The sequence below is a fragment of the Pyxicephalus adspersus genome, chromosome 11 (assembly GCF_032062135.1).
Source record: "Pyxicephalus adspersus chromosome 11, UCB_Pads_2.0, whole genome shotgun sequence".
NCBI lineage: Eukaryota > Metazoa > Chordata > Amphibia > Anura > Pyxicephalidae > Pyxicephalus > Pyxicephalus adspersus.
Window position 1 is genome coordinate 61,169,108 of NC_092868.1, and position 16,074 is coordinate 61,185,181.

General features: G+C 42.6%; 1 protein-coding gene across 2 annotated transcripts in view; it reads left to right on the plus strand.

Moving 5' to 3' along the window:
• LOC140341089 (opioid-binding protein/cell adhesion molecule homolog) overlaps window positions 1-16,074 on the plus strand; it is a 224,381-nt gene that overhangs the window by 47,703 nt on the left and 160,604 nt on the right. Inside the window, exon 1 of one of the 2 annotated variants that reach the window (XM_072426629.1) lies at window positions 13,589-13,704. The exons of the other annotated variant lie outside the window; for it this stretch is intronic. Within the exon in view, the coding sequence (XP_072282730.1) occupies window positions 13,701-13,704 (4 nt within the window). The 5' untranslated portion in view covers window positions 13,589-13,700. Of the gene's footprint in view, window positions 1-13,588; window positions 13,705-16,074 lie in introns of those variants that run through there. 2 annotated transcript variants of the gene reach the window in all.

The window sequence follows — 16,074 nt, forward strand, 5'->3', positions numbered from 1 at the left end:
TTAGGGTAGGTGTGGGGTCACCTGGATAACATTTTAGGGTAGGTGTGGGGTCACCTGGATAACATTTTAGGGTAGTTGTGGGGTCACCTGGATAACATATTAGGGTAGATGTGGGGTCACCTGGATAACATATTAGGGTAGATGTGGGGTCACCTGCATAACATATTAGGGTAGGTGTGGGGTCACCTGGATAACATATTGGGGTAGGTGTGGGGTCACCTGGTTGATGTTTAGGGTGAAAGCGCGGTCACCTAAACAATGTTAGGCTGAAAGCCAAGTGGTGTTGCACATTTTGAGCAGGAGGACTCCCCCGCTTTACCCCAGGAAACCTGCAGTGGAGCAGAAGTTGCCAGCGGCTGAATCCAGTTGGTTTAACTTGTGAATGTCAGTTTGAAGCCAAAGAGAATAGACAGGGACCCCTCCAAGGAGCCTCCAAACAGGTAAATAATGCATTGTCCCATAAAGTGACCTCGGAATGTGTGCACCCCTGGGATGGCCATCTGCAGCTGCAATTAGACAGAAAAGGATGTTATCTGACAGAAGGCATCAATAATGGGGTTCTCATCCTGGGGGGAAACACAATCGTATTTTCACTGATGAAGCACAGAGCTTGATCATGTGATGTAGAATAAAGAATGTTTGAAGATACCTGCAGTGATCATAGCGCACACACATACTATAATGCTGTACGTGTTCAGCATCCTGTTTGTCCCAAAAGCTCACATTCCTTTTAGGATCTGCCATATACCAGATGGTGATGAGGGGGAAGTTAGGAGGGACATAGATGGTCAGTAGATAAAGAAATATCACCTTTTATATTTTCCACATACAGATGACACACCTTTGTATACAATGTAAGAAGAATGGTGGACGCTATGTGAATCTTAGTGTGACATCTTCTAACCCTACATTACTTCTCATGTTGGCTTGTCGGGTGCAGCTGGTCTCTCTTTTCCTCTATATTTTCTTTTTTCTTGGCTGGGATCTTCTCATCCCCTCATTTATATAAGCTATGGGCCCCTGGCTTCTCTCATATAGGCCCAAACCCTCATAGGAATTTGTCTTGTTTCTTTCATTGGGCCCGGCCCTTCCTTCATACTGGCCCCGGCTTTTCCCCTCTCTGACCATTTCTAATATATAGATATGTAGGTCAGACCCCTCTTTCATATAAGCTTGGCCCCTCTCGCACATGGACCCAATTCTTTCAGGACGTTCTCCATAGGTCTGGTGGAACACAAAAGGTCATCCAATATCAGAAGCAGATTTCCTCCTCCGTGTATTGTAATATCTGATCCTGTCCTGTTACCTCTCATATGCTCCTCATCCAGTAACAGATTGTCCCGCTCCATATTCTTAGAACTTTAATCCAAAGGGTCATGCTTATTTCTGAGGTTAATAGATTTCTCCAACTTTAATTAACAAAATTCTGTTTTGTCCCGACAAGGTGAAATGTAGGTGATGAACATAAAAGGTAAAGTGTGAATTGTGATAAGGCAGATGGGGTGCACATGATAATTATCCTGCGTCCCCTCCATGGTCAGTAATAAGCAGTACGGGGATTTATCATTATGGGGATTAATGCGTTACTTTAGCAGTAAATTGATGGCCAGCAGCATTTCAGTATCTGCAAAGGAATTTATGGCAAATTGCCTTCAGAATGGTGAGGTGGGAACCGGAGGCCTGCAGGTCTATCCAGAGGAATTCTACTCGAATCATTTCTAAAGGCTGCAACATGGAAATGCTTTATATATAAGATCGCTTTCTTCTTTACAATTATAAATTCAGAAATCTGCAATGGTTTAAAGGGAAATTTTGAAGTGAAGGTGTTAAGTTAGTTTCCATATTAGAAATCATTGCTGGAAGCAAAAACATGCAGAGGAATGAATGTGGCATTTGTAGGTGTGCAGAGTGACACCAGAGAGGTGCAATGTGTTACCTCTAGGGGGTGGGGGTGGGTGGCAGCAACAAAGAGGACAATAAGGGGGCATTAAGGAGACGGCAAAAAATAGTGAAAGGGGGAGGGGATACACTAAAGGGGTGCAAAAGGTTCAATGTTGCTATGGACATTTTGTTGGTCTCCCTGAAGTGAAACAGTAGAAATAAAAAAGGGGGCATTTATGTGAAAGTGAAATTGCACGAGAGAGAAGAAACATTAAAGAAAATGTGTAAATAGTTTAGCTCAGCAAGGAAATTTACATTGTTACTGTGCATAGTACGTCAGGTTTAAAAAAGACATAAGTCCATCAAGTCCAACCACTAGGGAAATAAACATATCCCAGATATAAAACCCTATAGACATAGTTGGTCCAGAGGAAGGGAATAAAAATCCCCGGGTACAATTTGCTTCAACAGGGGAAAAAATTCCTTCCTGATTCCATGAGACAATCGGATGTTCCCTGGATCAGCAGTCTCTGGTATTTTTACTATAAATCCTTAATCCCCAGTTATATTCTGTGCTTCTAGAAATCATCCAGCTTTTTCTTAAAGCAATCTATAGTAGTTGCTGAAACCCCTTCCTGAGGGAGCCGATTCCACATTTTCACAGACCTTACAGTGAAGAATCCCTTCCTTATCCTGAGATTAAACTTCTTTTCCTCCAGACTCAAAGAGCGCCCCCTTGTGCTTTGTAATGACATTACAGTGAATAATGGGGAAGAGAGTTCTCTATATGGACCATTTATATATTTATACAGGGTGATCATATCCCCCTTATACGTCTCTTCTCAAGGGAGAATAGATTCAGTTCAGCTAATCTCTCCTCATAGCGGAGCTCCTCCATTCCTTTTATTAGTTTAGTTGTCCTTCTCTGCACTCTCTCCAATCCCACAATGTCCTTTTTGTAAACTGGGGCCCAAACCTGGACTGCATATTCCAGATGTGGTGTGACCAATGCTTTGTACAGGATTATGTCTCCTTGTCTGCCGTCTATTCCTCTTTTATTACAAGAAAGTACTTTACTAGCTTTATATATTGCAGCTTGGCATTGCATGCTGTTATTAAGTCTATGATCTACCAGAACCCCCAGATCCGTCTCCATTTCTGACTCCCCCAAATGTATTCCCCCTAGACAGTATGACGCATGCATGTTGTTACCCCCAAGTACATAACTTTACATTTATCTATATTAAATGTCATTTGCCACTTGGCTGCCAATCACACAGTACATCCAGGTCTGCTTGTAGATTATAGACATCCTGTATGGACTTAATTCCATGACATAGTTTGGTGTCATCTGCAAACACAGAAATCCCAAACTCTATATCATTTATAAAGATGTTACACAGTAATGGTCCCAACACTGAACCCTGGGGTACACCACTAATACCCTTACACCATTCAGAGTATGAATCATTCATTACAACTCTCTGGATGATCTTTAAGCCAGTTCTCTATCCATTTACAGATTGACTTTTCTAAATCTATTGACCCTAACTTGCATATTACCGTCTGTGGGGTACAGTGTCAAATGCTTTAGCAAAGTCCAAGTACACTATATCAACTGCTACTCCACTGTCTACCTGTTTACTTACCAATTTATCCTTAAGGGAAAGTAACCTTCTAAAGGTAAACTACAGGTAAGGAGATAAGTATTTATTTATAGAGGGATCTGAAGTAAGTAGGGACCAATGTTTTTCACATATAATTCTTAATTCTTCATGATTATCCAAAAATCTTGTTACACTATTTATTTTTCTGTCCAAATCTTTATTTTTCTTTGCTGTAGTTCTTTTGCAGCTATCTCAAATTCATGGTCATTTGAACAATTTCTACGAACTCTTAAATATTGAGAAAAGGGTATACTTCTTATCAAATGTTTGGGATCTTCTTCCAACAGAATGGTGTTCCCTGCGGTGGGTTTAAAATTCAAATTTGATGACAACAGGAAATCAGGATTAATGCAGATTTCTATATCTAGAAATGGTAGTTTTGAACTACTACTCCGATATGTAAATTTTAAATTGTAAGAGCTGTTACCCAATTGTTCCATAAATTCAACTAACAGTTCTATATAATTCTTACCAGTCCAGAGCATAAACACATCATCAATGTACCTTCGCCATAAGATATATATAATAAATATAATGTGGTAGAGGGACATAGACAAGGTGTCACTGGAAAAAAGTTCCCTTTCCCATCCCCCAAAGTACAAGTTAGCATAGGTGGGGGCACATCTGGTTGCCAGTCCCACCCCCTGCACCTGGAGGAATGTTAGGTCATTGAATACAAAAACATTACAAGTAAGTATGTATCTCAAGAGAGTCAGCACAAACTGAGGTATACTAGAATATAGTGTCTCAATATCAATTCCAACCAGGAGGGTTCCCTTCGCTATAATGAGTCCGTCCAATACTTTTAACAGTTCCGGAGTATCTTTCATAAATGAAGGTAGACTGTACACAAAAGGTCTCAAACTTACATCCACGTAGTGGCTGGCATTTGTGGAAATACTATCAATACCTGATATTATCGGCCTACCAGGTGGATTATTCATTCTTCTATGCACCCTAGGTATCGGAGGATGCCTCACGTTTAGAAAGTCGTATACAGGTTTCCCAATAATCCTATTTTCAAATGCCTGGGAAACAATTAGGGAAAACTCCTGAGTATGAACTTCACTGGGATTCATTTGTTGATACAACTCCTTATTTTTTAAGATTTCCCAGCATTTATCTTTGTATTGGGATACATCCATCAAAACTACGTTCCCACCCTTATCTGAGGTTTATATTACAATCTCAGAGTTACTCTGCAATCTACAGAAAGCTTGGGTTTGTTTCCTGGAAAGATTTTTGTTTTTAATCCTATAAGTATCCAACTCATTCACATCTTTCATTATTTGTTTAGCAAATGCATAGATGTGTGGATATTGGTGTATATCTGGGAATTTTGTAGATTTAGGGAGGAAGGATCCCTTTATATCGTCTTGACTATCAGTAGTTCCTATTTGGCTAGATGGCCTTTCATCTGAACTCCCAGTATTTTCATTCCATAATTCTATCAAGTCTCTAAGTGTTCTAAAATCTGCAGCATTAAACTCATGACAGTTCAAAGTTAGATCTCCATATTCATTACATGACAATTCATTTTCAAAAAGTACTTTAAAGAATACATTTCTCAAAAACAAATGAATGTCCTTCACTAGCTCAAATTTATCACATACATTTATGGGACAAAAACAAAGTCCAAGTTCCAATACTTCTTTAACGTTTAATTGTTGCTGTTTACTGGTAATCTTACTGTGAATTGATTCATTGGACCGGTCCTGGGAGTAGTCGTTATTTTCTGGTCTATAAAAGGTGTATTTTGTGTAGCTCCTCATGTAGTATTAGGACTTGATACGGTATTTTCAGAAGTGGATATTTCTGGTATTGCTAGTGAAGAATCTGATTTTGTGCTCAATTTAAGACCAACACTTGTATGACGGATTCAAATTTGGTGCAAGTGATTGTGGGAAATAATTGGTGGAGATATAGAATATATAGTTGCAATATAGAATTGCCTTTATTCAAAGGTTAAAGTCCTTGTGTGTTATTTGAAAGATAGTTGTTGAATTGGGAACAGGTCAGGTTGGCGCAGGTGCCCCCAAGGTGTTGGCAATTGTTTGGTTGCTCCCCTGGCTGTCATCCTTAGGGGTGTCTTCATTTAGACAGGTTTCCTTGTGAGGAGCCTGTTGCACCTATTGGTGCGTCACGTTCCCTTGTTCAACATGGCACATACAGCTTTACAATGGATGCGGAAGCTGCGCTTTCTTCCGTTTGTTCGGGCTGAAGTTTATGCGCCACGCAGGATGCCATCAATTAGCAGAAGATAAGAGAAATGGAGGGATGTTTGGATTGTGGCAGTTGGAAATTCGTACACTCTGGCGAGAGGGCATTGGTTATTTGGTCTTTTGAGCTGTGAAGTAGAATGGGAGTTTATATGACATTATTATGGTGAAAAAGGTAAACCACATGCACATATTGGTATATGGCATTGAATTGTTCATTTAAAAATGGATATGTTGATATTATATATGAATAAACAGCAGTAACAAAGGTGACCTCGGATGCGCACAGCAATCCTTTTGGAAACAAGGTACTTATATTCTATCTAAATTTTCTACTAGCGTTTCTCTTTGGTCTGTCACATGTTTATATAAAAACATTTTTTATGTAGGATTTTACAACAAAAGGGATAGGGGAGGGGGGTGTAAAAGGAAAGGGAATGTAAAGGTAGAGGGGAGGGGGTGGAATACATTACAGCAAAAGCTTTAAACGATTGAAAATACAACAGTACAAGATACAAAATAAAAAAATGTATAAAATAGTGCAACAATTCCGAAAAATAAAGAAAAATAAAGTTTCCACCTATATAACTGTTTGGGATCAGGTTGTTCCCAATACCTGTATCTCGTCATAAGGCATCTGGAAAACAAATAACAATAAAAGGGAGAGCAAGGTCAGAGAAAACAATGGAAAATTTATCATATTCCCAGGGACCATTGAACCTAGGTATGTCTGGTTAATGAGAAAATCTTGGAGGAGTGTCAATGTACCCCTTTAAAGTGTGACTCCCTCCCTGTGATAGTACCAAGAGGTCAGAGAGGGAGGTTAAGATGAGGACGGGGGAGGAGTGTACAAGAAGCAGTGTTGCTATAGGTCAAGATGAAGATGATAATGGGTCCAGGTAGCTAACGTATTCTGTCTTCCATATGATGAATCTCGTTGATCCTTGACAGTCATAACTGATTGGGAGGTGGGTCCGCCCTCTTCCAGTAAGTCCTGATTCATAAATTTGCAGCCACAACTAAGTGTCCGAGCACCGAGTTCCTGTTCACTTTTTCTGAAAAAGGATTGTGTTGTAGAAGGAAGCAGGCGGGTCCCTCCGTCCCTCTAGCAATCTGTCATGCATTGGGAAATGTCCCAGACCTGACAGTCCCAAAATATATGTAGGAAGGATCCAAGTGCCGATTGGCAGCATCAGCATTGATCTGATACCTCCGGTATGCGTTTGTGTAGTTTTTTTGGGGTAAGGTACCACCGGGATAGGATTTTGAAGTTAGATTCCTGAAACCTATAGCTAATGGATGCCCTATGGGTCTATTTCAGGATCATAAGTTTCTGGTCCTTGGTCAAAGAGATCCCCAAATCTTTTTCCCACAAAAATAGGAATGGAAAGATGGTGTGTGGGAGTCCTGTAGAAGGGTATAAAGTGTGGAAAGGGCATGTCAGATATCCCCGTTGCCCACGCACAGCTGCTCAAATGGGGTAATAGATCTGGCAATCAATTTTGGAGGCACTAAAGATCTAAGATAGTGGGAGAGCTGTGCCGCCCTCTAGTAATCCAATCTAAAATCCAGAGACGCCAAAGTCAGCTCAGCTCTCCCAACCCACCTCACTGAAGTAAAGAAATGAGTTGCTCTGGAAATTCCCTTTTCATGAAGGTTAGCAAAAATGTGGTCCTCCAGTCCCGGTAGAAAGGCTGGGTTCCCAAAAATAGGAAGTAGCGGAGATAGAAAGGGCGATAGGCCCAGTTTGTGAAGGTAGCAGCACATAGTTACTAAGTGAAACCTATGGTGGGGTGTGCTTTAGAAGTGGGAGCATCTTCGGCCTTCTTCGGCCGCACCAATTGCGATCTACTGATTCTGGGGGCCTTTTTGTGCCAGATGAAGCTAAATATTTTAGTAGAGAGGATTTTGAAAAACAAGCTAGTTACTTTGATGGGGAGAGTTTGAAACACATATAGGAACCTAGGAAGGACGTTCATTTTAATTATATTGATACGTCCCGTTTAGGACAAGGCCTTCTGATCTCACATGTGGAGGTCTTTTTTTAAGGGAGGTAAGGAAAGGTTAATAATTATTGGAGAATAGGTTGGACAGGTTCCAGGTTATTTTGATTCCTAAATATTGTAGTGAATGGTGGCTTCCAACTAAAGGCGAATGAGCGCACTAGGTGATCACATTGTGGTCCAGTAAGTGAAGTGTTGAGGGCAGCTGACTTAGAGAAATGATTCCTAAAATTTGAGAGGGAGCCGTATTCTTCTTAGGCACTAAGTTGGGGAGCGAGGTGACGGTATTTGAAATTGCAAACAGAAGGTCGTCAGTGTATGCCACAATTTTTGGTACTTAGAACCAACCATTAGCCCCCAGTGGGCAGTGGGCAACCCTGGCATGTGCCATTTAGGATCTGGAAGGGAGAAAAATGTACCCCATTTACCCGTACTGTGGCAGTAGGAGGTGAATATAGGACTTGAATCCATTACATCATGTTGGGTCCCAAACCGGTGTGTAAGAGTGTTTGGTCCAAAAACTACCATCCGACGCGGTCAAAGGCATTCTCCTTGGACAGTAACATGAGTGGGATCATTTTAGTCTGGTCATGATGGATCCAATGAAGCACTCTCGTGGTGTTATCCCTAGCCTCCCTGCCGGGCATAAAACCAGTCTGGTCATAAAGTACTAGTCCATGTATCACCCTGAGCAATCTAGTAGCCAGCATCTTTTTAAACAGTTTCAAATCTTGGTTCTGTAAAGAGATAGGCCGGTAGGTGGCACAGGAAGATGGGTCTTTACCTTCCTTGGGGATGACTGTAATGGTAGCCCATATGGAATCTAGAGAGAAACACAAGCCCTCTGTTATGGTGTTGTATTCATTAATGAAATTGGAGATCAGGAAGTCCTGAAATTTTTTATAGTAGGAGAGAGGAGGTCCGCCTGGGCTGGGTGTTTTACCCGTGGGAGTACTTTTAATGGCATTATGGAGTTCTTCTGAGGTGATTGGGTCCCCTAGTGTCTCTCTAATGTCCAATAGGGATGGTTGGCATGCCTGAGTCAGTGAGATATCCTTTAATTGCTTCAATTCTGTCTGCATTTTGGGAAGGTGAGCGGGGGCTTGTGACAATATAGAGGTCGGCATAAAAGTTATGGAAGGAGCGTTCAATGTCATCAGTATGAAAAAAGTTTTGGAGTATCCCTTCCAGAAATGAAGGGGACAAAGGAGCGGGCTTCGTGTTCACGGAGAGCATTTGCCAACATTCGACTGCTTTTGTTGCCAAATTCATAAAAAGCTCTTCTGTATTTAGCAAAAGGTGCCTTGGCCTTAAACCTGCACAATGCCCCAATTGTTCACGCAAGGCCTGCAATTCTATGCCCTTATCCAAATCTCTGGAAGCCTTGTGTGAGGTTTCTAGGGTCCTAATATGTTGCAAGAGTTTCTCGAACTCCTGTTTACGTACCTTCTTAATTCTCGCTCCATGTTTAATAAATATGCCTCTGACTACCGCTTTGTGAGTCTCCCAAACCAAAAGGGGATTACTATAAGGGGTGTTGTTGGTCTGGAAGCAGAACTGCAGTTCAGACAACATCTCCAGGTAAACGTTTCATCCTGGAGAAGAGACTCATTCAGCCGCCAGTTCCATAACTTAGGGGTTAGGTGGGATAGTTTTATGATTAATAAGATCGGAGCATGGTCAGAGAAGGGAATGGAACATTCACCTACCCTGTGTAAGTCTGAGTGAGACAGCCAGAAATGATTTATTCTCAAGTACGAACGGTGGGGTGCAGAATAGAACGTATAATCCCATCCAGCGGGATTGAAAAGTCTCCAAACATCCATTAATTGAAATTGGGCTAAGAATCGAGAAGCTTGTTTGCAAGTACGCAGAGGGAGCTTACCAGAGCAATGGATGAGTATATTTCCAGATCAGGTGTGAAGTTGAGGTCTCCCCCCAACACTAGGAGACCCTCTTTGAAGTTAGCCAGAGCATCTAGCAGGAGAGAGAGGCAGGCCACTTGTCCAGTATTGGGGAGATAGCCAGATGCAAGCGTAATAAGACTGCTTTCCATGACCCCTTTAACAAACAATTATCTACCTTCTGGGCAACGGACCATCTCCTTTAATTCCCAATTAAGTGAGGCTGAAATTAAAATACTAACACCTTTAGACTTGGAGCTGGGAGAGCAGCTGTGGTAGGCCAAGGGGTTGGTAAGTTTTGGGATGGAATCAAGGCAAAAGTGGGTCTCCTGAATTAAAGCTACCTGGGCCCGTTGTCCATTTAGTTAAGTTAATAACATCGAATGTTTTTCAGGGGTGTTTAGCCCTTTGACATTATAGGAAATGATCCTGAGTACACCCATGTTTAATCAGATTTATCCGTGGATGAAGAGGCGGGATGGCGGAGGGTGTAACATATGGGAGGCTACATGTATAAGTATGGGAGGCGTCTTGTACAAAAATTGTGGGCAGTAGGTAAAAATCTATCAATTTGACCTGGGGATCAGTCCAAAGACCTTAGGTGACAGAAGGGAGAGGGGGGAGGGATACAAAAGGGGTATAGAAGTGTGCGCAGATTGTCCGCGCGTTGTCCCTTAGTGGGGGAAGCTCGGGTGAATGGGGGAGAAGGCCCTATCATCTGAGCGGGGCATATGTGTTATTAAGCGAATAATACATGGTTGAATATGTGTATGTCATAATGTGTGTAATGCACGCGGGTATGGACCCACTGTGCCACTGACCCTAACTAAGTGGCTACTTGGTCTTCACTAGAGCCTCTGATGGTGAGGATAGGCTTGGGCCGCAGGGTAGCTGCCAGGTGCCACTCCAGAGTGACCCCCAGGTCAGTGGCAGCTGACCAGAGGGTCAGGGTACTCGGTGCAAGCACCGAGGGGGCTTGCGTGGCCAAAAGGGAGGTGGCAATCAGACAAAGTCCATAAACAAGATCAGGGTCAGGCGGCAAACAGGCAAAGTCCAAGGGTTCAGTAAACAAGGTCCGGTACACAGTAAAGCAAACAGAGGAAGCACCTTTGCACTAGGAGTTTAGACAAGCTAAAACCTGGAGATTGCTCAGGCAACTTCCTGTAGTAGGAAGCGCCTTTAAATACCTGCAGAGATCCAGCCATAGGCTGTAGAAACAGAGGGCGTGTATGTGTTGCCTCATAGATGAAGAGAGAAATACCCACGCCAGCTCCTGCATGGAACACAGGTACTGGGGTTACTCTACCTGAAAGATAGGACCCGGCACCCGTACCTGCAATTAGAAGCAGAGGCACCTGCACGACCCGCAGGGCTAACAGGGAGGGAGTAATATAGGAAAATGTCACGTATTATCAGCTTAACAACTAAAAAACTGAGGTATGAGCCAATAAGCCTTCACCCGAGCTTCCCCTGCTAACTAACATTATGATATGCACAGTGTGTCTAATAAACATAGGAACAAATGTCTAAGACAAAAACATAGATCGGCAGGTAAATCAAATCACAGCAGTTGGCAGTGCATTAAACATTGCTACCAGTCCTAGAAGGGCCGGAGAATCTTGGGTCACCAGGTGTCCGTCTGTGTCTCAAGGCAGGTCTTAAGTAGAGCGGTGGGAGGATCCTCAGGAATGTCCCTTCTTGGGATTGGGATGCCGGTGCAGGGGCCAAAATCTTGGTGTGTTGTGGCCAGTCAGGAAGCTGGGCCTAGGGGAGTTCAAAAATTCCAAGAAACGAGGCGAGGTCCCCCAAGTGTCGTAAAGTAGCGAAATTGTTCCCTCTGTGAGCACTCAACTGAAAAGGGAATCCCCAACAAAATTTGATGTTGTTGTCCCTCATGAGGTCAAGTAGGGCTCTTAGGGCTCTCTCTGGCTGCAGGGTTTGACAAGAAAGACCTGAAAGAAACATTATAGGTTTGCCAATAAACGTGAACTCTTCCTGGGATCTTGTCTTGAGCATGATGGATTCCTTAAAATGAAATGAGTGGTGAGGTGGGAGTCTTGGCTTTTAGGGCCGAGAGTCCAGTGAAGCCGATCAATTTCTATAGAGTTATCTTTAGGCTTGTTTAGAATATCGCTGAAAATTGAAGCAGCAGCATGTAAGTTCTTAGGTTCAACGGATTCTGGTAAACCCCAGATCCTTAAGTTATTTGTCATCGTGTTGGTACTGGAGCTGTTGAATCAGAGCAGTGTGCTCCTTTAGGTTATGCGTGTGTTGTTGCACATGACTTCGAAGGTCTTCAGTAACTTGCTCAACCTCTACTATGCGAGAGCCCATGTCTTTCCTGAGAGAATACATTTCTGAGTGGAAAGATTCCTGGATACGTAGGATGTATGACTCAAAATCGGATTTGGTAGGTATGGACCTGAGATGTTCATCCCAGTCCCAGCTGTTTCTGGAATGTGGAGTGATGTGGAGGGCTGGGAGGAGAACAAGTGTCTTCTCCAGGAACCCGGAGAGGGGGCGAGCCAAAAGTGGAGTCATCCTGCAACGAGCTTGCCAAGTCATGTTCTATATGCAAGGCCTGTGTAGAGAAGTACCTGGTAGTGGGACCTTCCCCAGTTTAGGTAGAGTGACAGTTCTTGGCAAAAAAATTATCAATTTCCCGCTTTTGGGAGGAATGGCCTTAAGGTCTTCCTCTGCCCATGTTTACTGCATAGGGGTGCAAAATCGCAACAGCGATAAGTTTGCCAGAAAGTAGCACAAGTAGTGTGAAGACCCAACAGTTGTACGTGGGGAGTGGAAAGAAGTCAAGCCGTTTTACTACCTTGTGTAGATCCTACTTGCTTCTGCTATGATAGATGTGCACTATGAAGCGGGGTATTATTATACATCATGAGTTTCAGGGGCATACCTCCTGGTGTATACATAGGATACCATATCAGTGAGCCCGGCCTGTAAGAGGGGGAATCCTCCCCCTGTAAGGAAGTTTACTGCATTCTTGCTGTGGGTGAGATCAGTGTCCAGGACTCAGGAAGCCGGTGGTTTGCCCAGATATTTAGCTGGCCGAGTGTACTGACCGAGCAATATTAGGAGTAGGAGTGAACAACAATTAGACAAGAAACTATAGAAGAGGTTTAGCAAGCTAGCTCCGGAAACTCCGAGAAGAATGGATCCTAATGAAGCAGGCTGTCCCTAATCTAGAAGACACGGTATCCCCACAGAACAATTAGGTACTTACAAGGTGCTGAATTTGGAGGCAAGTACAAATCCAGAAATGACTTGGGGGGCCTTATGGTTTTGCAAGTCCCAGTAAAATAATATTCTTTTCAAATAAAATATCCCCAGATCAATGAACTGTTATATCATCTATTTCCAGAACTGACAGCTGTGTTTCCTCTGGAGGGCAAGGATGGCAGTAGATTGTCCCTCTGACCCCAGCACTAGGGCAGTATGTGGGGGATGTGGTCCCCTGATCACCACAAAAAACGATGAGTGGGTGTATCACTCGTTTGCAGAGAGGTGGCAGCTGTTTCCCTTCAGTGGGTCAGGGATGGCACCAGATTGACCCTCTAGTCCAAAAGCAGGAACAGTGTGTGGGGGATGCAGTCCCTCGGGTGCCATGTGGGCAAGATGGGAATTCCTATGGGAATCAGGGGTCCCAAGGGTAGAAACACTCACCTGTGCTTCCCCACATGGGGAGCCCAGCTGATCCTCTGTCTGTGACTGTGAGGAGCCGCTGTGGATGAGTGTGGGATGCAGCAAGAATCACCGTGCTGTATTCTCTCGGGCGCCACGTGGACAAGATGGCTGCTCCCTGCCCAGTAGGAACCTGGAGCCCCGAGAGCAGAGGACACGGGTCGGAGCCCCTCCACTCGGGAAAGAGTGAATGCACGAAGGATTTAAGGGCTGCTGTAGGCAGGTATGGCACGCTGAAGATGAAGAGATCGCCGGTCTGAAACAAAGCCGACCTGAAGAGCTGCCGGCTGACCCCCCTGAAGTCGGTCAGGCGCATGTTTTGACGCAAGGATGGGTACTTTGTTGAATATGTGGTTGTGTGTTTATGTATTGGAAGAATTTTAAAATAAATGTTGATATTATGAATTATAAATATATGGGGGAAGGAGTAATGGTGTGACTTTGGAAGTGCACAGTAATTTTATTGGAAATAAGACATTTATTTTTAGGAGTTTTTTTGACTAATTCACTTAATGTTCTATTGACTTTTTGTACACAGGTGTGGATATCATCAAATTTGTTGAATAAGGAGAGATGTATAATGTTCCACCTAAATGGAAATATAATCCAATATAGTATAATATGACACACTTCATTATAGCCTATATAGGACAATGGGTATAAACATGTTTTTTGATAGTGGTTGATATTTTAAAAGAAGGATGATTTAACAAATAGAGGATGGTTTTGTCCAATGTACATACATGGTACATTTATGCATGTCATTGTGTACACATATACATTTCATGGTAGATACTTTGCAGGTGGATTTTGTGTTTCAATTATGTTTTCATCCTGTGTATTGCTCTGTACCACCCTCTCTGCCTCCCAGCTGTCCAACTGAAGGAACTATGGTTTCATGGTTCAATGTAAGTTATTGAATTGTTTGAATTATAATAGAAATTTGAATTGATATGTTTATATTGGGCCATGTCACATTGTATTTGTTATTTTTAAATCTAGTTTTTTCTCTCCTCCTGATAAGTGGACGTGATCCACGAAACGCGTCGAGGATAGCATGTCTCTGTTAGTTGCATGCTAAAAAGAGCATGTATGTTTGTATACATGCTAGTACCTTTGTTTTTTTTTAATAAAATGTTTTATAGGATTATTTGGTCACTTTTAATAAATTAAATGTATTAGAATCAAATGTTAAAAAAATCCTTTTAGAAAGAGAAATGTTGAATATATGGTGTCTTTAAAGTCCCAAATGTATTTTCTAAGTATTAAAGTGGTAATTTGTATAGGGGTGCAGCACATGATGATAAATTCAATGTAGGGAATCTTTACAAATAAGTTGCAAAGGAGTTTGTATAGATCAGAGGACCGCTAATCAGGAAGATATGCATATAGTTCAGACCTAAGTGTCAGAGAAGGTCAGGAATAGACAGCGGCAAAGGTACAGATCTATAGATACCAGGGAAAAAATTTGGCAAGGCCCCTTACCTTAACTTTTAGGTTTTTGTCCACCCATCCACCATTTTGCAAATAGTTCTTCCTTTGTGCCCCCTTTACATTGGTGGTCAATGACTTTTACCCCTTTACATTGGTGGTGTCTGTGAACCCCTTACAATGGTGGTAAATGTCTGTGCTGCTTTACATTGGTGGGCAGTGTCTGTTCCCCCTTTTGATTGGTGTTTAAAGTCTGTGCCCCCTTCCATCAGTGGTGAGTTTATTTGTCCACCTTACATATGTGTTTAGTGTTTGTGCCTCCCTAATACCTGTGTTCACTGTTTGTGCCCCTGCTTCTTATACTAGGGGTCAGTTTCTGTGTCCAGAATAATTTAGTGATTAATGTCTTGGCCCCTTACACTGGTAGCCACTGTCTGGACCCCCTTGTTCCGACACCACAGGTACTAGGCTATTTTCCTCTGCAGAAAACATTTCTAGACTTGCTAGCTTAACAAACGCAACCAAGTCTAATTTAAAGGATCCCCCGGGTGTTGTACAACCTTAGGCTTTCAGTGTGAAAATCTTTATTTCATTTAGTTTTGGTTAGAATACATAATATCCGGTTTGTGGGCCTTAGTTAATTGTTAGCCTTGGAAAAAAACGGTATATGGTTACAAACCAGATTTCATAATCCTTTGTACACATTATAAATTCCAGATAGTGATATACTAAAGAAAGAGGCTTCCCTGGCTTCCACTGCATTCTTCTGTGTAATGAATAAACATTATAGGGCCACATGGTACATGGGCCTCCCCATGGTGTCCACCATTGAGGTCTCTGTGCTCACCCATGTGTTCTGAAGTCCTAGAGGTGAGACGAGGCTAAATCTATGATTGAAGGATAATTTACAGGAAACTGTGGGCGTCCCTAACCTGGCTGAACTCGTCTAACCTCTACATAGCAGAAATTTGATGTCTTCAATGTCTTTATTTTCCAGAGTAAACTCAGTGCATACAACCCCCCTTTCGCCTCTGGGGAGCCTGAAATATTTACCAGTCCTCTTATCTGAAGACTCCATCTAACGAGCCAAATAAAATATTAAATCTGCCTGATTAAAATCCAATCTTTCCCTTCTGTTTCTTCACAGCTGATAATACGGAAATGAATCAGAGCGCTGTGCCTGACAGCTCTCTGAATTTAATTAGCGGTCGCAGCTTGTCCTCCGGAAAGACTCTGCGTACCTGTGGCCTTAGGTATACTCCACTTAGACTCC